The sequence below is a fragment of the Serinus canaria genome, chromosome 1 (assembly GCF_022539315.1).
Source record: "Serinus canaria isolate serCan28SL12 chromosome 1, serCan2020, whole genome shotgun sequence".
Lineage (NCBI taxonomy): Eukaryota > Metazoa > Chordata > Aves > Passeriformes > Fringillidae > Serinus > Serinus canaria.
Window position 1 is genome coordinate 111,218,199 of NC_066313.1, and position 22,024 is coordinate 111,240,222.

A 22,024-nucleotide genomic window follows, 5' to 3' on the forward strand; every position below is an offset into this window, starting at 1 on the left:
CATCTTCTCCATGATTTCCTGGCTGTTTAACTCACACCTCACATCTACTCTGTGGCCAGCTTCTGACTTTCCTCCTGTGCTCCTGAGGGTTTGTCAGGTACCTGGGGCTGGGATATCAGGGGAGGATCCAGGCTGGAGCAGGGGATGTGACCCCAAGAGGGGAGAGCTCCAGAGGGGCTGCAGTGCTGAGCCCCCCATGCCCAAGGGGCCATTGCTGTGTGCTCCAGCTGCTGCTGAAACCCAGAACCATGGAATCCCTGAGGCTGGGAAAGACCTCCAGGATCATCCACTCCAAACTCTGGTCCCCAGCCCAGAGCACTCAGTGCCACCTCCAGGGGACACCTGCAGGGATGGGCACTGCAGAGCTCCCTGGGCAGCCCCTGCCAAGGCCTGAGCCCCCTTTCCATGGGCAAATTCCTGCTGCTGGCCAAGCTGAGCCTGCCCTGGCCCAGCCTGAGGCCGTTCCCTCTGCTCCTGTCCCTGTGCCCTGGGAGCAGAGCCCGACCCCCCCGGCTGTCCCCTCCTGGCAGGGACTTGTGCAGAGCCACAAGGGCCCCCTGAGCCTCCTTTGCTCCAGGCTCAGCCCCTTCCCAGCTCCCTCAGGAATTCTCCAGACCCTTCCCAGCTCCCTCAGCCCCTGCTGGGGCTCCAGCCCCTTCCCAGCTCCCTTCCCTGCCCTGGACACGCTCCAGCCCCTCCAGGGCTCTCCTGCAGGAGCAGAACTGGACCCAGCCCTGAGGGACCCCAGCACAGAGGGACAATCCCTGCCCTGCTCCTGCTGGACACACAATTCCTCATCCAGCCCAGCTGCCAGGGGCCTCCTGCCCACCTGGGCACCCCTGGGCTCGTGTCCAGCCCCTGCCAGCAGCACCCCCAGGGCCTTTCCCAGCTCTCCAGCCCCTCTGCCCAGCCTGGAGCTCCCTGGGGTTGTTGTGACCAACACTCCCTCTGTGAAGGGTGTCTGGTGCTGGAGAGGATCTCCCTCATTTCTGCACCCTGGGCTGGTGCTTGCATCCCCCACCTTGCACAGGGGGAAACCCTGAGTACATTTAAGAGTCACTAAATGAAATAAATGGCTGGGGGAGCAGACCCTGCTCAAACACCAAGCTGGAGAGCTCCAATCTTTGCTCCCTGCCCCCTTACAGAGTTCAGGTCATCTTGCAGCCAGGGTGGCCACAGCTTTTGTGTTTTACTTCATCCCTCTTCCACTCTGCCCCATGAAACAAAAGCTCCAAGGTGTCCACCACAAGGGCAGTGTCCAGCTGAGTGTTTATAGATTTATCTCTGGGGGCTTCCTTGCCAGGTGACTCTACATGAATGGCATTTCTTAAACATGAAAATTGATTCTCAAGTGAAAGAATGGGAGGAAATGGCCTCAAGTTGTGCCCAGAGAAGCTCAGACTAGATAAAGGAAAAAAACTTTTTCCCTGGAAGAATGGTCAGGCATTGGGATGAGTTGCCCAGGGAGGTGGTAGAGCTGCCAGCTCTGGAATTGTTCAAGAAGTGTCTGAATGTGGCACTTGGGGTTGTGGTTCAGGGGTGATTTTGGTGGCTCTGAGTTGATAGTGAGACTGGATAATTTTGGAGGTCTCTTCCACTCTCAATTATTCTGTGATTCTATGAAAATAATATTTAAAAAAAATAAATTTGCAGATAGTACATCTTGCTCTGCTTATAAGCATTTTATCTTTTCTCTAGTTTACATTCCCCCTCTCAACCCCTCTTTTTTCAGGAGGACACATCCATGACCCACCCAGATCAGGGTGTGCTGTGCTCACCCAAACACAGGGGTGTCAGAACCCCCTCCAGCTCCTCTTTAGTGGGAGTCAGGCCAGGAAAACTGACTGCCCACAAATTCAGAGCTCATTAATCTTTCATACAGGGCAGTAAAACATAGATGAGCAGTAAATATACCTGTCCTTGTTTCCTTCAGCCCACTAAATCAGCTCCCTGCTTTTAGGGACTCAGTCAGTGTTGGGCTTCAGATATTAAACCATCAACTCTTGAAGCAATTGGACACTCTGGAGTCTTTTACTGGGTTTGCATGGCTGAGCTTTGGCAGCAGGGGCAGGGGATACAGGAATTCCCTTTTTGGCATCTTCTAAACACAAAGGGTGTCTCCCAGCCCCTGCACACAAAGAGGGGAAACACTTCTTAAAAAAAAAAATCAGGCAAAAAATAAGAAGGTCACTGACCTTTGCTTTTGTGGAACTTTTCTGTTTTAATCAAACTCCTTTGAAGAAATGCCTTGTACAAAAAGCTCATCCAACTCACAGGAAAATAAAATTCCTGCTGGAGTCATGGTTTTTGACCAAAAGGCAGCTGTTGGGGTTTTCTTTCTGTGAGAAAGAAAGAAAACTGAGAATGTCACTGAGAAATGCTTCCAGGGATAGGGCATGCAAAATTTCTTAGGAAACCTGTTCTAGTGCCTTCTACCCTAACAGGTAAATATTTCTTCCTAATATCCCACCCAGCCCTGCCCTCTGGCACTGGGAGCCATTCCCTAGCTGCTGTCCCTGCATCCCCTGGGAATTGTCTCTCTCCAGCTTTCCTGGGGCTCCTCCAGGCCCTGCAAGGCCACCCTGAGCTCAGCCCAAAGCTTCTCCTGTGCAGGTGAGCAATGCCAGCTGTGCCAGCCTTTCCTCCCAGCAGAGCTGCTCCAGCCCTCTGCCCATCCTGGAGCCTCCTCTGGGCTCTCTGCAGCAGCTCCAGCTCCTCCAGGGCTGGGCCAGGGCTGGGGCAGCTCTGCAGGTGGGGAATCACCTGAGGGGGCACAGGGACACAATCCCACAGGGACACAATCCACAGGGACACAATCCCCAGGGACACAATCCACAGGTGATGGCCCCAAGCAAGGCAGAACTTCCCAAGTTTCAGCTGCCGGGCTCAGCGTCTCATTTGGAAACCCAAAATACATCCTGAGAGGGCACCACCCTGCAGGAGGCTCTGACCTTCATGTGTGGCACGTCCCCAAGCCCTGCTGGCAGCCTGGGCACTGTGGGGTGGGCTCTGTCCCTATCCCAAGGAGGCTCCTGGTGGGGGATTATCCCGGCGCTGATGCCGCAGGGATCGAGTGTCAGCCAGGCTCTCTGATCTCCACTTGTAGCAGACACCATTTCAACACACCCCCCTTCAGGCAGCAGGCACCAAAATATCCGTGCTGTTAGCTCTTCCTCTTCCTTAGGCAAGAGGGTGATGCTGAGGTTTGGAGTCGGAACAGTCAAGCAAAGGGTTAAAACACCCTGCTGAGAACAGGAGTGCAGAATGATTATCCAAGGACATTCAGCACGGGCTGAACTCACTCTGTCCAGGTGCCTCTGGCACACTGCAGGTCCTGCACACCCAGTCTCTGCTGTCCCTCCTTGCTTTACATCCCATGTTCCTCCTGACACATGCACATCTGCCCAAGAGATGTTACTGCCCCTTCCTCTGGAATAAGTTCCTTCCCCAGCTTTATGCTTTCTCTGCTCCTGAGCATGAAACAACTTTCCTTATCCACCATTTTTGGGAACTGCCAATTTGGAAATGTTGCTGCTCTACACCAACCAAGGTTCTGTTGCCTCCTGTCATAAACTGGACCTGGAAAACTGGAATTTTTTCTCCCCAGTCTCTTCAGTGTGGATTGAACCTTCTTTGGCCAGGATGAAAACACTGCTCAGGACTGCCCCAAAGGAGGTGCCAGGGCAGTGCTTTGCAGTGAGAGCAGATATCCCCTTTACTTCTGAAAATAACTCCTTGGGACAGCTACTCATCACATTCCTCTTTGCCACGGCTGCATCACATTACAGCTCCCCACAGCCTGGGGACAAACCTCTGCACACAAAATTCTGCCTCCTGGGCCAGTCCTAGCAGGACAGGATCCCAGTTTCTAGCAGAAATTCTTATCAGCCTCCAAAGCAAGTGATGCCACCAAATTTTATCTGGTGTCTGTACTTGGGGATCTTTCCTTCCTGGGATGCTGTCCTGTGTTCCTCCACACTGGCAATGCCCCTCAGCTCCCTGCCCATTCTCTTGTCTTGGCACAGGCAGCCTGAGCTGGGACTGGTGTTAAACACAGGGAAACACAGGGAAACTCCCACCCTTGGAGTTTTCCTTCCCTCCTCCTTCTCCACAGCCTCCCCCTCTCCCTGCTGGGATCAGGTGGAGGTGTTCTCAGCACAGCACAGCTGGTGACTCCCTGTGGATGGATTCAGAATGATCAGACAGGTTCATGTAACACCATCCCTCAAGTTTTTCACAACGGTGTCTATGTGCTAGTGAAAGAAAATTAATTGTTGTTTTATTTTGAAGGGTCCAACACTGTTAACATTTGTTAATAAATCACTGATTGCAGGGGATGTGGCATTAGTTTACTGAGCTAACACCTAACTTGATCCAACTGTTCCAATGCCATTGCTGAAGCCAGCTGGGGTGAAAACAAACCTGCTGAAACTTTTTTTTCACAGCATTCCAAGGCATGAAAAGACTTTTACAGTTTTCATCATACTGATGAGCAGATCTTGTTTTCCTGTGTGTTTTCTTAATGACTGCTTTAGCAGCAGGTGTTATTCTAGTGAGTGTTCCAGGGTTCCATGGGCTGCTTTCAAGGTGTGATGGAATGTTCTGCTAATCAGACAAGTGTTCATACACAGACCATTGTTCTATTCATCCTGACTTTTCTACTTCTTACATATTTTTTCTGCTGACCAATCTCATGGCTCCTGCTTGGGTCTAACCACAGTTCTGCTGTCTCTGAGGCCGGCCTTTTGCAGCTTTCCCAAAACACTCTGATTTTATAGATTCCCACAACTCCCAACCCCAATTCTGGCCCTCCAAGAGCTGCTTCCTCCACCTCCTGTATTTGTCTCTGGATGGGCCACACTGGCAGCTCCCCCCAAACCAGCCTGGGGCTGGCCAGAAGCTGAAAATAATTTTCTTACATTGATTTATCTGATTAAGGCCCCACAGACACCATCCAACCCATTTTAAATGGGTGCAGCACGACCCATCATTAAAACCCAGCAAGACTCAAATGCAGATGGAGAAGTACTGGAGCCCACAGCAAGCCAATATTCCTGCTCCATCCCTGGCTGCTGGGAATCACTCCTGTGCAGTGCCATGCCAAAACTGTCACCTCCCTGGCCACAGGGGGGCTGGAAGAGAATGTGCCTGTTTGTTTTCATTTATTTATTTGGAGCCCATTGTGGAGGTGCTTCACTTTTGTTAGAATAAAATATTAAACAAAGAAAAAAATCCTCCCATGGTGAGGGGTAAGGGAAATACAGGCTGGGCATTAGGAAAGAAGGCAGCTCATGTGCTTGGAGAGCTCCAGGACTGCAAATTTTATCAGGGTAATGTGATTTTGAAGGCTCAGGCTGGCATCAGCTGGCCTCAGCACTGCTCAGCACACGGCTCCAGCTCACCTGCAGCCTCTGCTGGGCCCCACCAGAGCAGGGGACTGCAAACTGGAGCTGACAGGACAATGGCAATCCAGCCAGGATCCCACCTTGGAGCTCAGCAGAGCAGAAACCACCGTGCTTTGACCCCCCAGCTCCGGGCTCAGGATCCCACAGCCACCCTCACCCTCTCTTTGTGCACTCTGAGCTCTGATGTGTCCTGGATCCTGTCTTGGAATCACAGAAGCATTTACATTGGAAAAGGTCTTTAAGATCATCAAGACCAACCATTCCCCCAGCACACCAAGGCCACCACTGGCCCATGTCCCCAAGTGCCACATCTGCATGGCTTTTAAATCCCTGCAGGATGGAGACTCCAGCACTGTCCTGGGCAGCTCATCCCAGTTCTCAACAGCATAATTTTTTCCTCATATCCCATCTAAACTTCCCTTAGTGCAACAATGAGGCCCGGGCCGGGCCTGGGGCCCGGGCCGGGACGGGCACAGTGGGCGGGGTAAGTGGGCCGGGCCGGCAGGGCGGGGGCAGGGGAAGGGCCGGGTCAGGGGACGTGCACGGGCGGGGGCCGGGGACGGCCGGCCGGGCCGGGGCCGGGGCCGGGTCCGGGCCGAGTCTGGCCGGGCCGGGACGAGGTGCAGGAAGGGGCACAGGGCCGGAGCATGCCGGGCCGGGGGGCCGGGGGGGGACGGCGGGACCGGGTGGGGGGAAGGGGGGTAAGGCCGGGGAAAGGGACGGGGACGGGGAAGGGAAAATAAACGGAAGTGGGCCGGGTTTTTAAGTAGAAGGGAACGGGGGAAGCCGTGCGACGATGGAGGACGGGAAGGAAGGGGGGCACAGCAGGCCGGGACAGGGAGCAGACGGGGCAAGTGGGCAAACGGGTGGGACTGGGGGAAGGGATAGGGTAAGGGAAGCAAGTGGGAGAGAAGGGACGGGGGGGAAGCGGGGAGGAACGGGGCACACGGTCCGGGACGGGACCGTCCGGACAGGGCACGGGGCCTGGGGACAGCGGCAGGGCCGGGAAGCGAAGGGCCGGCCGACGGGCCGTGAAGGGAAGGGAAGGGACCGGGGGACAGTGGGCGCCGGGACGGGGCCGGCGGCCCGGGGAGCCGGGCGGGGCCGGGGACGCACCGGGCAGGGAAGGGAAGGAGGGCGGGCAAGGGGGGACCGGGGACCGGACGGGCCGGGAAGAGCATGTCGCCGAGCAGAGCCGCGCGAGATCGAGAAGCGACAGCGCAGCGCCGCGAAGAGAAGAGCAGCGAAGAGCCGACAGCGGCCGCGCGGCCGGCGAAGCGCCGGAAGAGCAGAGACGCTACGACGAAGGATGACGGAAGGACGCGACGGAGCGCAGCGACAGCGCGAACGAGAAGAGAAGAGAAGCGAAGAGCAGAGAAGAGCAAGAAGCAGAAGCGAAGAGACGGAAGAGACGGAGAAGAGAGAGAAGAGAAGAGACGGGTCGCCGCGCAGGGCCGGAAGGACAAGAGCAGAGAAGCGAAGGAGCAGCGCACGAGAGGAGAAGAGAAGAGAAAGGAAATGAGACGGTGCGGAAAGCGAGCGAAGGGAAAGTAGCCGCGAGCTACAAAGAGCAGAGAAGAAGAACAGCGAAGAGACGCGGAAGGAAGCGAAGAGATAGAGAAGGGGGAAGAGAAAGCGACAGCTAGCAAAGAGTACAGAAGAAAGAAAGAGAAGAGAACGATGAAGGACGAGCAAGAGAAGCGAGAGAAGCAGAAGAGGCAGGAGAACGAGAGAGAGAAGCGATAAGAGGGAAGAGAGAGGCAGAAAGAAAGGATACGCGAGGCAGCGAAGGTGCAGCAACGAAGCAGCGAGAAGAGCCGCGAGAGCAGGTAGGAAGCCGCAGATGCCGACAGTGAGCCGAGTCCTGCCGGAGGAAGTCGCAGAGCCTCGTCCTGCGACGCTCAGCGCCGCGCCGTCGGCCGGACTGACTGAATCTACTTAGAGAACTCGACGTAGCCATATCCGAGCCTATCTGAGAAATGCTAAGAGCAGAGAGTAGAAGAGACGCACAGAGGAAGCGAATGACGAGAAAGCCGAAAGGGAAGGGCGGGACGAAAGGACTAGGAAAGAGTAGAGAAAGACGAGGCAGAGAAGCAGAAGAGAAAGAAGCGCAAGAGAGAAGAGAGGGAGAGAAGAGAAGCTCCTCTCCTTCCTCCCTTCCTCTTCCTCTCCTCTCAATTTCCAATTTCACTTTCCTGGAACTTTCCTTTCCTGGGACGTTCCTGGAACTTTCCTTTCCTGTCCCTTGTTACCCAGGAGCAGAGCCTGACCCCCACCTGGCCCCACTCCCCTGTTAGAGATTTATGGAGAGGCAGAACATCCCTTTTTTTTAAATTTGGTTTCTCTTTGATCCACTGAGCTCCAGTCTGGTGCTACACAGTTAAGAAGAAAAAAAAAAAAAACTTTGAAGAAAAAAAAGTTCTTCTAGGTTCTTGCATTGTTTTGTGCCTCCAGGCTTCTTTTTCCTGGGCTATGTTCTCCTGAGGGATTGCACTGCTGAGGAAGGAGAGGTGCTAGCAGGTTTTTTCCCACACCTCTCAGCAAAACCGAGCTAGCTGGCAGGGAGGCACTCTGTGTGACAGCTTCCTCTGCACACGTGAGGAAGTGGCCTCTGCAGCCTCAGAAATATGCTCCAAACCTTTTCAGTGGAGTAGGAAACACAGATAAGTTCTGTTCTGCTTCAAAATGTCACAAAATCACAGAAACAGCAAGGGTGGAGGAGACCTTCGTGGCCATCCAGTGAGTAAAAAGGAGTGGAAGGGGAGTGTATTCTCAGCCACTTCTCCTGCAGGATCCTTAACAGGAGAGTTTGGTGAGAAAGCAGTGAAAATACCACATGAGGAGAAGGTTTGAGAGCTGTCAGGTATCAATATGATGGGGGGGGAAAGTGATATTTTTCAAGGGGAATGGACAACCCAGAAACAAATCATCTTACCAGAGGAAGAAGGTGCAGTTATGCTTTCATTTTTTTATCAGTGCTTTGATGCTTTGATTTTATTCCCACAAATTCCTGGCAGTTTCTTCTCACTTTTCTCATAAAGGTGAATGGAAGTTAACTGGGTTCATTTTCTCAGGTTTAGCTGGGTGTGTGTTCTGTCTCCATCTGTCAGAGCTGGGGCAGCTCTCTGCTGTTCCTGGGGCAGTTTGTTCTTTATCTCTCCCCCAGCCCATCCTCCCTGCAGGAGATCTCTGCTGTCCATGGCCAGGGAGTGTCCCTGCAGGGCTGAGCAAATTCCACCATCCCATGGGAGATGCTCCACCCAGGGGAGGAGCCAAGCATTCCTACCTGGATCCAATCTGCCCTGGGAACAGCCCAGCAGCCTTTGCCCCCTGCATTCCCAGAGGAGCAGCTTTCTGCTGCCCTGCATTCCCAGAGGGAGAGCAGGCCCATCTCCAGCAGCCCTGGAGCTGCAGAGGAAAACTCCCCCATTGTGCAGGATCCCTGCTCCAGCAGAACCACAGCTGGCACTGCAGGAGGGCTGAGCCCCCTGGGATGGGACTGTGCCACCACCCTGAGCCCCCCTGGGATGGGACTGTGCCACCACCCTGAGCCCCCTGGGATGGGACTGTACCACCACCCTGAGCCCCCCTGGGATGGGACTGTGCCACCACCCTGAGCCCCCCTGGGATGGGACTGTGCCACCACCCTGAGCCACCTGGGATGGGACTGTGCCACCACCCTGAGCCCCCCTGGGATGGGACTGTGCCACCACCCTGAGCCCCCCTGGGATGGGACTGTGCCACCACCCTGGGATGGGACTGTGCCACCACCCTGAGCCCCCCTGGGATGGGACTGTGCCACCACCCTGAGCCCCCCTGGGATGGGACTGTGCCACCACCCTGGGATGGGACTGTGCCACCAGCCTGACACACAGGGGGCCAGGGCATGCTCTGACTCTGGCAAGGTTTTGGATTTTTTTGTTTGTAGTATTGCATTTGTATTTTTAATTTTCCATAATAAAGAACTGTTATTCCTACTCCCATATTTTTGCCTGAGAGCCCCTTAATTTCAAGATTATAATAATTTAGAGGATGGGGTTTACATTTTCCATTTCAAGGGAGGCTCCTGCCTTCCTTAGCAGTCACCTGGCTGTTCAAACCCAGACAGAAGTCGATAGTCAAAACTGGGCTTGGACAAGCTGGTATCAAACTCAGCTTCTCTTAAATCCAGTGACAGAGTTCTTCCTCACAACTCAAACATCCTGACAGAGAAAGGTACAGTGCCTCAAAGTGGCCTCTAAAGCAGTCCCAGGTGTTCTCAGAGATTCATCCTTCATCTCTCCACAGTTCCTTCCTACTTTTATCCCTGGAGGTATTTAAAAGTGAAGATGGGACTCTTAAGGAGGCTTTTTAGAGGTGGGGTTGGCAGTGTTAAGTTTATGGTTGGATTCAGTGATCTCAAGGATCTTTTCCAACCTAAATGATCCCAAATTCTCAGTGACAGAAAGGCATCACCATGGTTCTCCACACCTAATTTGGACTCCTGTGCCCTTGATTTGTGTCATCCAACTCTCACCTCGAGTAACCAATGAGTTCCTTTCCCCTGAGCTAAATGGAGGCAGAAACTCATTAAGATGAGTCTCAGCTGAGATTTGTTGCTCCCTCCCTGTGCTTCTTGCTTGGCAATGATGGGAACAACAAGCATCCTTCAGGATATTTGACATCAAACCTAAAACTCACAATCTGCTTCCTGAAGGAATGACTGTCTTGAGTTCTCAGCTTCCCAGATGATATGTCAAGAATATTTCCAGCCTCCCAAAGCTGCCAAAGGATGCAGACAGACAGACAGACTTACCTCCTTTAACACTGATATTCTGACATTAAAGAGAAGCCGTAAGCAAGTTTTATTACTTGGAAGATGGATGAACAGATGTGGTGGCTGGAAAAGTGGCCAGAAACCCTGACTGGGGGCTGGTGCTGCCCTGGCAAAGCTCCTGAGCAGTTTCATTTCTCTCCAATGAATTTCAGGAAGAGTTTTCTTAGGAGAAAATCTCTCACACAGTTTGTGAGCTCAGAGCTCTGACCCATGGCCCAAGTTGCCTTCTGGACCTGCCATTCCAAACCCTTTATTAGCAACACAGTGCAGTCCCTCGTATTTATTTTCCCACAAAACAAACAATTGACTAACCCTTTCTCCTCTGTTCCTTGCCATGGTACTCGAAATCACGTCTTTGACACTTCAGCAGCCTGTGAAACTTGACAATCAATCATCCCAAAGTGCCAACAGCTACATCCTATGACATATATGGATCTGTAGGAAGCATAGCTTGAAGCCTTTCTAATTTTAGCTTGTTTCAGGATACGAGAAGTTTCAAGCATCAATCATCCAAGGAAAATGCTTTACATACCAAAGTGTCACCAAAAAAAGAGAACAGCCTGCTGGTTTGTGTGTAACTGGGGTGCACTGGAAGGATTTTGCATCCATGGATTCCTGAGGCCTCTGAAATGCCATGTACTCTGTGCTAACCAGCTGCAGTTGCCTTCTCCCAGTAAAACAGGAATATATACATGCAGGCAGTATTCCTCCAAGTGCCTTTAAGCCAGTAGCTCACAAATTCGTGCTACTGATTTTCATTCAGCTGCAGTTTAGAAAAGATTGGATTCTTTGCCCAGTTGCACTAAATTACTGCAGAAAGTATTAAGTTTATGTAAGCAGAATTAACATTATGGCCAAAAGCACCAAGCAACATCAAGCCCCAGTTTATCCTTGGCATACTCACAGCCCCCTTTTCTCCTGGCAGGAAGGATGGCCAGCACGTGCTGATCCCAAGGAACACCCCAAATTTCTGTGCTGGCTGCAGGATCTTTGCTATCCCGTTTGCTGCTTCACCCCAGTCACCAGCTGAAGACCAGGGCAGTGTGTCCCTCCCACGTGGGAGGCTCAGCATTCCTCACATTCCCTCCCAGCCTTCCCAGATTAGACCCTGTCCAGAAGATCACTGCTGTATTTCTGCCTTAACAAGAATGGGCAAAGTGTGGTGGGTTTTGTCTCAAACCAGCCCTGCCTGATGTCCTGAGTACACTCAGGGGTTTTGTTCTGAGGGGAACTCATGGTTCACCAGGCACAGGGAGCTCAGGCAGCCTGGGAATACATCAAGGCACAGCACACATTGGATTTGCCACATTTCCAGAGACATTAACAGTTCTGTGTTTATGGTGTCCACCATGCACCCAAAAGTCCTTCTGCTCAAAACCTCTGCAGCAATGACTGGTGTCCTGATTTGGCTGCTGGTGAGATGGGGAAAATTTCCCCCAGGAAGAGAAATTACCTGCAGGAATGGAAGAAATGCTAAAATCAGTGGCTCACCTAAGCTGGTACTCAGTCTTTGAAGGTGGAAATGGGCAAAGCTATTTAGGAATAGCAATATTTAAATCCTTTTGCTGCCAGTCGCCAGCATCTGTGACTCCTTGGATTTGGGATGTTATGGACACATCCCAGGCTGTAGTATCCATTTATGACCCTGTTCCTGACATTGCCCAATCCCTTCACGTTGACATTGTCAGCTTCCATAACATCCTGTGACAACAAATTCCAAAATTTCCTGACTCACTGCAGAAAAACATTCTCTCTCTTTTCCCTTTCAAGCTGATCTATTAATTTCATTGTGTCTGCTAATTTTCATTATGGTGTTGAAGGATTTTCTGACTCACTGTTCTGCATTCATCTTTATGATTTTTTTGTAGTTTCCTTGGCTTCCTCTCCAAATTGAAAAGTCTTTTCAGCCTCCTGATGGAGCAGCTGTTTCATCCTCTCCAGCTGCCATTCTCTCTGTATTTCTCACATCCCCAGCTCTTCCCTGAGACCAGAGTGCACAACCTGTTCAACACAGCCAGGCTGGTATGGCTGCAAAGCACTGCCATCCTTCTGACAGTGCATCTCCCTGGGTCTTGGCCACTGCTGCACCTTGGGCTGATGATTTTGGAAGGAGCTGGAGCTGCTGCAGAGAGCCCAGAGGAGGCTCCAGGATGGGCAGAGGGCTGGAGCAGCTCTGCTGGGAGGAAAGGCTGGCACAGCTGGCATTGCTCACCTGCACAGGAGAAGCTTTGGGCTGAGCTCAGGGTGGCCTTGCAGGGCCTGAAGGAGCCCCAGGAAAGCTGGAGAGAGACAGTTCCCAGGGGATGCAGGGACAGGACACAAGGAATGGCTTCAAACTGCCAGAGAGTAGGTTTAGATGGGATATTAAGAAGAAATTCTTTAAGAATTTCTCTGTAAGAAGCAGAGGCTGCCCAGAGCAGCTGTGGCTGCCCCTGGATCCCTGGCAGTGTCCAAGGCCAGGCTGGCTGGAGCTCTGAACAACCTCAGATAGTGGAAACTGAATGATCTTTAAAGTCCCTTCCAACCCAAACCATCACATGATTTTAGGATTCCATGTCTTTGTAGAGCCTACAACCCTAAGGATGGAGAAAACATCTGCAGCAGAGTTAAATTAATGCTTTTGCAGACAGAGAGCAGATATGACAGAAAACACATTTATTTAAACTGCTGCACAATGGGAATCTCAATCATTTTCAAATGCCAGCTGAGGGAGAAGTGACTCACATGGCTTGTGTACAGGAAGCCTCTTTGCAGTTTTCAGTGCTGAATTTCTTTTCCTCTGAAGACATCAAGGGTGTGAGTGCTGCTGAGTGGCAGCAACATGCTTGGCAGTGTTTGGACATGGAGAGAGACATGGTTCCTGCCCTGCAGAGCTCACAATCTAAATGTGACATGGACAAAACTATCCCAACACATAACAATTGACTGAAACACCATCAACACCATCTGTCAGACATGAGATCCATTTTAACAAGCAACTGGAATACCAAATATATATATAAAGGTTACAGGTGGGACAGAGTGGTGGCTGTGTTCTATTGGTGTTTTCATGTTCATACAGGCACTAAAGGTAGTGGTGCTTTGCTTGAGAAAGGGATTTTCTTTTCTTTGGTGGGGTGGCTCCAGCTGGTGCTTCCTGAACGAAAACAAAGAAAATTCAATTAGAACTCAGCACTTCTGTGATGTTACAGATCTGAACTCTGGACAATGCTGTGATGAATTCATTCCCCTGCAACAGATGAACCCGGATTTGGGAGAGGCAGCATGAAAGAAGTGATGGATTTCCTGCCCTGCTGAGGAGCTGGGAAATCCCACCTGCACCTGGTTGGTGAAACCTTTGGCAGCTAGCTCAGAGTCTGAGTCAGCTAGGAATCCAGCCCAGGACAGGCTGGGTGGGGCTTGCAGCAGCCTGGGACAGTGGAAGGTGTCCCTGCTCATGGCAGGGGTTGGAACTGGATCATCTTTAGGGTCCTTCCCAACCCAAAACTTCCACGAGTCTATGGATCCTAGAAAGAGCATTTTGTTTCTGTGATCAGGAGGAAGTCCCATCACCCAAAGGAAAATCTGCTGGAAATTCCAACTCTCTTGTAAGTTTTTGTTTCTCCCCTGTAAGTGATTTTCTGATCTGTATTTCAGTGCAGGGGAGAAGGGACAGAGGAAGGAGAAAACCTGAAAATGAAAATTAGAAAGCACATGCTGACAGAACTTGAGCAGTGCTGGTGTGCTCACACATCCATACAGGACAAACTCGGCCTTCCAGGTGCTTCCTCTTTTGTGGTTTTAAATTTGGCCTATTTTCAGTAATTTTGTACTGAGTCATATTTCTCATCAGGCTCCTCTCTCTTACCAGGATTTTAAGTTTTCAACTAAATTTGAGAGAGGCATTCGTGTGAGACATAGAGATCCTAAAAGCTGCAGTGGAATCAGTAGATGAGTAAGAGAGGAGAGGGAATAATTTTTTATTCCATGTGAAAGACAAGCTACAATAGTTAAATCTACTTTTGAGTCATCAGCTGGGTACTTTGTGCATGGAAACTTCATCCATCCACAACAATAATAACACAAATTGCAATTTTATCTTACTGTAAGGGTATTTAGAAACTGTGCTTGATGTCTCAATATTTACCTGAAAACCTGTTCAAGAAATATTGTGTCGTAGGGAGCTGTACTAAGACTCTTCCTGCTCCTTCACCTCTTCCTTTTCTTCTCCCTCTCCCTGCTTTTCTTCTTCTTCCTTTGTTTTTTTTTTAATAGAAAATATTTGTAGTTACCATATAGGAATTGAAAAAAAAAAATAAACAGTCTTGAAATGCAAAGCTCTGGTTTTACAACCATTCTATTTCAGTAAATGCAATATTCTTTGAGATTCAAAACCAGAATTAATGTATAGAGTTTTTACTCTCAACATGGCAGGGCTTTATTTTGTGGGGTTTACAGGCATGTGCTGGAATGTAAAAACCCTCTTCTTAGGTTAGAACACATGGTTAAGCTGCAAATAGGTGCTCAAAATAAAAATAAGAATATGAAATATGTGTGAATATGACAAAAAGTTTAGTATTTTTAATTATACACTTCCCTGAAGCAGTAAACAACTAAAGATTCATGGCACAGGAACTAGACTCCTGAAGGATCTAAAAATCACCTGGAATCAGACATTATAGCCTTGTTTCTATCTCTGAAGTTCTTATTTCTCTCTTTTATGCAGCAGAAATGACACAACTGAAAGACAAAAGCCCTTTGCTTCAATCAACACTTATCTGAAAGCTTGAATTTGTGTGACACAGACAACAATCTCTGCTTATTCTCTTTCTAGAGTAAATGAAGCTCTACTCTGCAAAACAGCTGGAAATTGCTTTGTGGGCTCCTCTGCTCCTTTTCCAGCCATCTCTTGTCCAAAGGCATTCCCATGTGTATAAATCAGCTTTATCTCAATCTCCCACCCCTTCACAAACTGCTTGGACTGCAAAAGTGACATGAATTTCTTCTTGGCATAATCAAATAACCAATCAAAGAATCAATAATGAGCTTTCAGTTGTACATGAGCAGCACAGACCTTTGTTCTTCCTCTCAGGCACCTCCTGTCTGTGCAGGAGTCACACCTGAGTTGCTGAAGTGAAATCCTGCTTAAATACCTGCTTGGGAATGGAGGTGTTGGAATCAGATCCCTGGTTTCAAGTGTTTGTCAGGGAAAAACATTGCACTAAAGCATCATTCTGCAAAACCAGAAATGTAACACAGACGTCTGTGGATTAGAAGTTCTTATGCCAAAGGAGTATTGCCCCTCTGGACATTTTCCCCCAGGAAAAATGCCTTTTTTATCTCATGAGAACTCTGACACAGGGCCAGCAGAGCACACAGACAAGTCACATCTTTCAGATATTACCAACTTCCATCCAAAATTCAAGTCAACTTTTACAGGGGAAGAAAAAGATTCTTTCTCTTGCTTGAAGCATTAGTTGGTGGTGCCAGGGTAACACTAACCAGGCTTGGTGGCCCTCACCAGCCTCTCCAGGAACCTCTGCACTCTGCTCATGGCTCCAGGAGCTTTAGGGTCAGGAAAACACATCCTGGGAGGAGCAGCTGAGGGAGCTGGGGAGGTTCAGCCTGGAGAAAAGGAGGCTCAGGGGAGACCTCACTGCTCTGCACAGCTCCTGACAGGAGGGGCAGTGAGGCGGGGATTGGGTTCTGCTGCCAATGAAAGGACAAAGGAAATGGCCTTAAATTGCATCACAAGAGGTTCAGATTGGAGATTAGAAAATAAAATGTCTCTGGCAGAGTGGTCAGGCCTTGGGCTGAGCTGCCCAGGGAGGTTTGGAGTCACTGGAATTGTCCCAGAGCAGTCTGGATGTGGCCCTTGGGGACAGGGTTTGGGGTGATGCTGCTGGGGCTGGGGTGGCACTGGATGGTCCTGAAGGTTTGGGCAAAGCAGAAAAGTGTTTGAGGATTTGCACCTGGCTGCTAGAAATTCTCATGAGGGAAATATCTCCTTTTTAAACTGTAAGAACGAGTTTTCACACTGAAAATGCAATCACAGCATGGTGTCAGTCAGTGATTATCAAAGATGGACTTGTCATGGGAGTCCTTGGCAAATTCTATTGAAGGCTCTGTGACAGACAATTTCCATTCCATTTACAGCTTTTAATGATTAAAGGCCCATCTTTGTTCCCAGTCAATGACACCACAATAGGACCAATCATTATCTCTAGCAGAATATGACTGTGGTGTGTTCACTTTCATGAATAAGAATTTACCAGCTTTTGAGTGAAGCAAAAGGACTGAAAAGGAATTAAATACACACAAACAAAAGATGATAATAGAATATCCAGGTGTACTATACCCCTGTTGCTGCATGTTCTTCCTCGACTTCCTACAGAAGAGATACAAAAGAAAATGTTAAAAAGATAAATTAAAGAAAGAATATCAGAAATGAGACAGGGTAAACACAGCAGAAGTTAAACACTGAATTTAGGAAAATTATGTGTAATTCACTGGATTCATTTGGAGATACTGTCCTCCAAATTAACTCACAAAGCACAGCTTAACTTTTATATTGGAAAAGGACTATAAAATCATTAAATTGAGCTCCCTTTTCCTCAGTTCCTTCCAAGCAAAACTGCTTCATTGGCAAGCAGAGATTTGGAGCTGGGTTTTGTTTCCTTGTTCAGGTGGAGTTTTTGTGGGTTTTTTTTTGGTAATTAGCTAGTCTACAAAATGCAAGTATAATCAGAATTATAGAGTCTTATCTATGCTATATATCATCATTCAGAATCTGGCTTGTAATTCTGTTAAGTGTTGTAGGCTGCAACAGATGCCTTGGCTCAACAGGGAATAAAAAATAATACAAGCTGGTTTTAGAGTGTAGATTGAGCAGAAGTGATGAGAGAGATAAAAAAGAAAAAAAAAGTGAATAGAATTTAATGTTAGATCCTGATCTGGCTATTGGGAGAAAGAGCTGATCCTACACAAAATCCCAAAGACAAGAGGCAAATGTCACAGTGCCACACAGAAGGCAGAGGGGTTGATTTGAGTTCTCGTGGAATGACTTAAGGGAGTGAATTGCAGTGCCAGGGTTTAAATATGGCCTGGGGAATTGCTGAGACAGGATACAGACTTGCATTATAATATGATTTTTGAACATGTTTCTAAAATAATTTTGCCCTGAAGGGAGCCTAATCTGTACTGAAAACTGATTTAACTGGGACACCACTTAAAAAACACTCGAACCTCCAAGCTTAAATCTGAAGTCAAAATCAGACAGTGAAACCACAGAAAATTTATTACCAGCACATGGAGTGACCAGCAGGGTCCATGTGAGCTGGAGCTCAGTCTTCTCTTCAAGAAACTCAAAACCAAAGGGACAGACAAAGCAGGAATGGGAGGCACTGCATCCATGCAAGCAAAAACCTGGAGCTTCTGCATTTCTGCATCTCCCAGGAGCAGCAGCAGAAGGTGGAGAGAGCTGCAACCTCCACACTGAACATCCCCTGCTACTGAGCACAGGAGGAGCCTCCTGAAAACTGGACCCTCCCTGCAGCCCCAGGGCTGAGCCAGCCCCAGTTTGTTCTGGTTTCTATCCTGGGCTCACTGGTAAAGGCTAAGTTGACTTCCAGAATTTTCTTCCTGCAAAGCCACTGGAGAAAAGCTGGCTTGGTTACACCCCACAAATGGGAGTCATTTTGGAGGTGGTTTGAAGCAGTGCTAAATAAGGCCAAAATTCCAGCACTAAATTCCCACTGGCATATTAATTCAGCCATGGAACATAAAACTGCCATCTTTCAAATGTTTGTGTTGAAAATTCCTCTATCCTTTAGGACTTAACATCCAGTGGAGATACTCTGATGGCAACCTGGCAGTCTTTGAGCATCTTTACTTTCATCAAACCCTGCTCAGGTTTCTGAGAATCTTTTTTCTTGAAATCAGATTTATCTTCTGTGGCTCCTGATTTCTCCTCTGTGGTATCAGACTTTTCAGTCTCAGGTTTGGGAATGGTATTTTTACTTTCTTTTATAAGCAAAAAAATGAGATACAGAGACAAAAGGTGGAATTCATCTCGCTGTAACTGCCTCAGAGTTGCTCTTCTCATCTAACCCTGTCCTCTGTGTGCTGTCTGTAGTGAGTGAGAATAGCAGAATTCCTACAGAATGATTCATGCCATCCCAACAGAAGTGATAATTGGGATGAACTATAGCAAGGCAGGCAGATGCCGCAGCACTGAAGTGATTTGTCCTGGGTGACACGAGAAGTGGGTGGTGGAACAGGGCAAAAAGTGTCTTATGTGCTCTCTCCTCTGCTTCTCCCCTCCCTGAAAAATTACAAAGAAATCTATTTTCCACTTTTAACTCCAATCCTTTCTGTGAGAAGTGGAGCAAGGTGCTGGTTGCATAGGAGTGGTGCTGCTGCATGATGTCAGTGCAAAACCTCTCCTCCACAGCTGCCTGACACATTTGCAGACAAATTCCAACATTCTGCTCTCATTTGAAAAGCATTAAAGCAGAATGCCAGCCAGAAGGGCAAGGCACCCAAGCCAGGCAGCAGTTTTGGTTCCTCTTATCAGCCAAAAAAAGGAGTTTGATGGCACTCACCTGCCAGCTGAAATTCACAGCAACATGAAAAGTGCTTGGATATAATTTTCCTTAAGGAGGAATTTAGTTCCCACTGAGGACTGTCTGCCCTCATTGTTTTGAAATGATGAGTGGGACTTGCCAGTGGCTGAGATGTGCCTGAGGGTGTTTTAAAGGGGCTTTTCCAGCCCAACAGTGATCAGATCAGTCATTATTAAAAAGGGCAGTGGGGAAAGGCCTACAGAGAGGTGTTTCCTCTGGAGAAATACTGTGTCTAGATGAAAAAAAAAAACCAAACTCCATTTGTTCTGATCTTTGATGTAAGAGATGATGCATTTGTGCTGGATATTCCCCAGGGACCATCTGATCTCCAAACACAGAAGAACCTGATGAGCAGGCCTGACTCCCTGGGAAGAGTCAGCACCCAGATAAAGCCATCCTTAAAGGACAACCTGAGCTGCTCTTTGAGATCTGTAGTACCAGAGCAGGAGCAGACAGGAAGGAAAACATTGGCTTCCATTTCTGCACTGCCCAGGGGATTCTGCAGGGCCTGGAGAAGTCACAGTCAGATCTGCAGCAAACATTTACAGCCAGATTTATGAGCTCTGCACATGCTGGCCATTGAGAACAGCAATTTGTTTTTTCACCCAGACAGGACTCAGATGTCTAGTCCTAAATTACCCTCCATAACTAGACTCTGGTTCCCAGCGACCATCAAAATAAAATAAAAAGCTTGTACTAACAAGTGGCAAAAGGCAGTTGCTGATATTCAAGAATCAGAACAAAGTTCCCTGGTTTTATCCAGGTTTGATATCATCCTGATATCAAAAACACATCCAAAAGACACTCTGCAGTCACCCTGGGGCACACCAGGAGGCCTTGTGGGTTCATGTTCCATGTGCTTAGCCCAGGTAAAACCCTCAGATCACAAACAGAAAGGAAAAATTACCTGTTGATCTTCTGGTGGTGTCTGGCCAGACTGAGCCTCTTCAGGAGCCCCTTCATCTGCCTTGTCTTCTGTGTGTGCCTCAGCTTCATTTGTTGCATCAGATTTTTCATCCTTGGAATCAGATTTATCTTCTGTGGCTTCTGATTTCTCCTCTGTGGCATCAGACTTCTCCTCTGCGGCATCAGACTTTTCAGTCTCCTGGCAGCAAAGGGGAAGTCATGGTAAGCTTCAGGGCACATCATCAACTCATTTCTATAAAATTCTTGAGTATCTTATTTTGGGAAAGTGGTTTTCTACTTTTGCTCCAGCTCTCAAATGAAAATGCCCCCTTTTAGGGTGGATTTCTCCTGTGAAAAGAACACTTGCTGGCATGCTGACCAGGTGGGATTTGTGTGGGGAAAACATGAATTCAAGCACTTCTCAGCACAGCAGGTTCTCTAACCTTCCTCTGAAAGTTCAGTAGAAACCAAAGTTCACCCTGATGGCACATTTGAGTTTCAGTAAAATAAAAACCTTTTTGCACCAGCATGAATTCCAATTAAACATCATCCAAAAGGTCCAGGAAAACAGAAGTAATAAAGGATTTCACATTTAGTCTCTTACCTTTCTGGCTTAAAAACATCAGGAAACTGTTCCCAGACCAGTCATTCAACTCCATTTATTCCAGCCCCATAACCAAGCACCTCCTGGGAAGTTCTTTATTTGACAAACATCCTGGTGTCCTTTCAGCCAGGTGGCTCTGAAAGGTCACAGTGGCTCCCACACTGTGTCAGACAAAAGGAGGCCTCGAGTGGCACAGCAGAAATGTGATGAAATGCAAGAGCATGAAGTGCAAAGTCACCTTCTTTGGGACAGCAAATTAGAAAGTGATTTTTCTATTGCTCTTTAGGAGCTTGTCAGTTCATGACCATCAAAGAAGAAAAAGATGGATGTATTTAAATAAGAATGGGATAACTGAGCCATGACGGTGATGTGACAGTGAAAGAGATAAAAAATGTGATCCTCAGAATCATGAGGTGAGGCAAAGCCTCCTCTGGATTGCTCTGTGCCATCCCAGTCACTCAGGCTCAAGAAGGAGAAACTCAGACTGGAGCAGGTGCAGAGAGGGCTCCAGGAACATCTGAGGGAGTAGAGAGCCTGTCTTATGAAAGGGGGACAAAAAGACCTTCATTGCTTTAATCTGTTGAAAGTGATGCTGTGAGGGGACATGATGGCACTCCCAAAATAGATCAGAGTAAACATCAGACAGGGATAGGACAAGGAGGAATGCTGAGGGAGATGCAAAATGAGCATAAACTGGCTGTGAAGAAAAATTCTAATCATCATCAGTGGGAGATTTGGGAAGTGATCTGTAGTAGAGAGCTGGGGTAAAGGACCTTACTCATGAAAAGGAAATTTGACTCCTTCTGACTGGTGTTATCAGGGGTGGGTTCCTCTGGCACTCAGGGGAGGTCCTGTCCTGTGTCATCCTGAGTCCCACAAGCTTTGGGAAGAGCAGCTCATCCCTGAGAGGGGACAATCTGCTTCCCCATCTCTGTGACCAAGCCCTTACAGCTCAGCCCCCTGGTTGCTTTTGGGTTTGCTGCTTTTCCATCATTACATTTGTCTCCACACTTAAACAGAAGCCCTCAGTCATGTTCCCCTGTCCTTTAAACTTCCCAAGTCCTCCTCCAGGGTCCCCATGATGATTTCCTCAGCCAGTGCTCTTATTCTGCAGAACAGGGCATGGCTGGCTGGCTTTTATCCCCAGAGCTACTGGCTGAGTGCTGGCTCAGGGATCTTTGTCCAGGATGTGCTGTGGGACATAAGAGATGTCCTCCTGCTGACAAGCTCTGCTGGATGGGGACAGAAATGACAGAAAGGAGCTCAGGAAGGTTAGGAAGCAGATATCACAGCAGTTTGATGTTTTTGCTGAAACCTGACTGCCTGTAAGGCTTGGTGCTCTTTTGGCAATTTTCTCCTGAGTTGTGGAAAGTCAATTTTACATCCAAGTTCCTTGCAGTGAAAAGAGAGTGGGCACAAAGGTCCCTAAGCTCTCCTTCCTCTGGAAGTGGAGCAGGAGCTGATCAAGATGAAAGCTTTAACAAGCAAAACTTTCCTACCTCACAGCACTTTCACACTCTGTCACACAGCTGCACAAGTGTTGCTGCCAGCACGTGGGGGATGCTGGGGAGAGGAATGAGCAGCTGGGAGGGAGCAGAAGGAGCCAGAGGAAGGAGGAGGGAGAAAAGACAATTTCTTTTTCTGGCAATATTGTCTCATTTCAAGTGCACATAGAACTGTGGGCTCACTG

The 22,024-nt window shown here is 48.7% G+C and overlaps 1 protein-coding gene across 2 annotated transcripts in view; it reads right to left on the reverse strand.

Moving 5' to 3' along the window:
• Positions 1-12,854: 12,854 nt before the first annotated feature.
• The window catches only part of SH3BGR (SH3 domain binding glutamate rich protein), a 38,040-nt gene continuing 28,870 nt past the window's right edge, over positions 12,855-22,024 (reverse strand). For both annotated transcript variants that reach the window (XM_030234948.2, XM_009089541.4), the window contains 4 exons: positions 19,732-19,929; positions 16,559-16,588; positions 14,348-14,455; positions 12,855-13,357 (listed from right to left, as the gene is read on the reverse strand). In XM_030234948.2, coding sequence (XP_030090808.2) covers positions 14,390-14,455; positions 16,559-16,588; positions 19,732-19,929 — 294 coding nt within the window. In that variant the 3' untranslated portion in view covers positions 12,855-13,357; positions 14,348-14,389. The remainder of the gene's footprint in view (positions 13,358-14,347; positions 14,456-16,558; positions 16,589-19,731; positions 19,930-22,024) is intronic.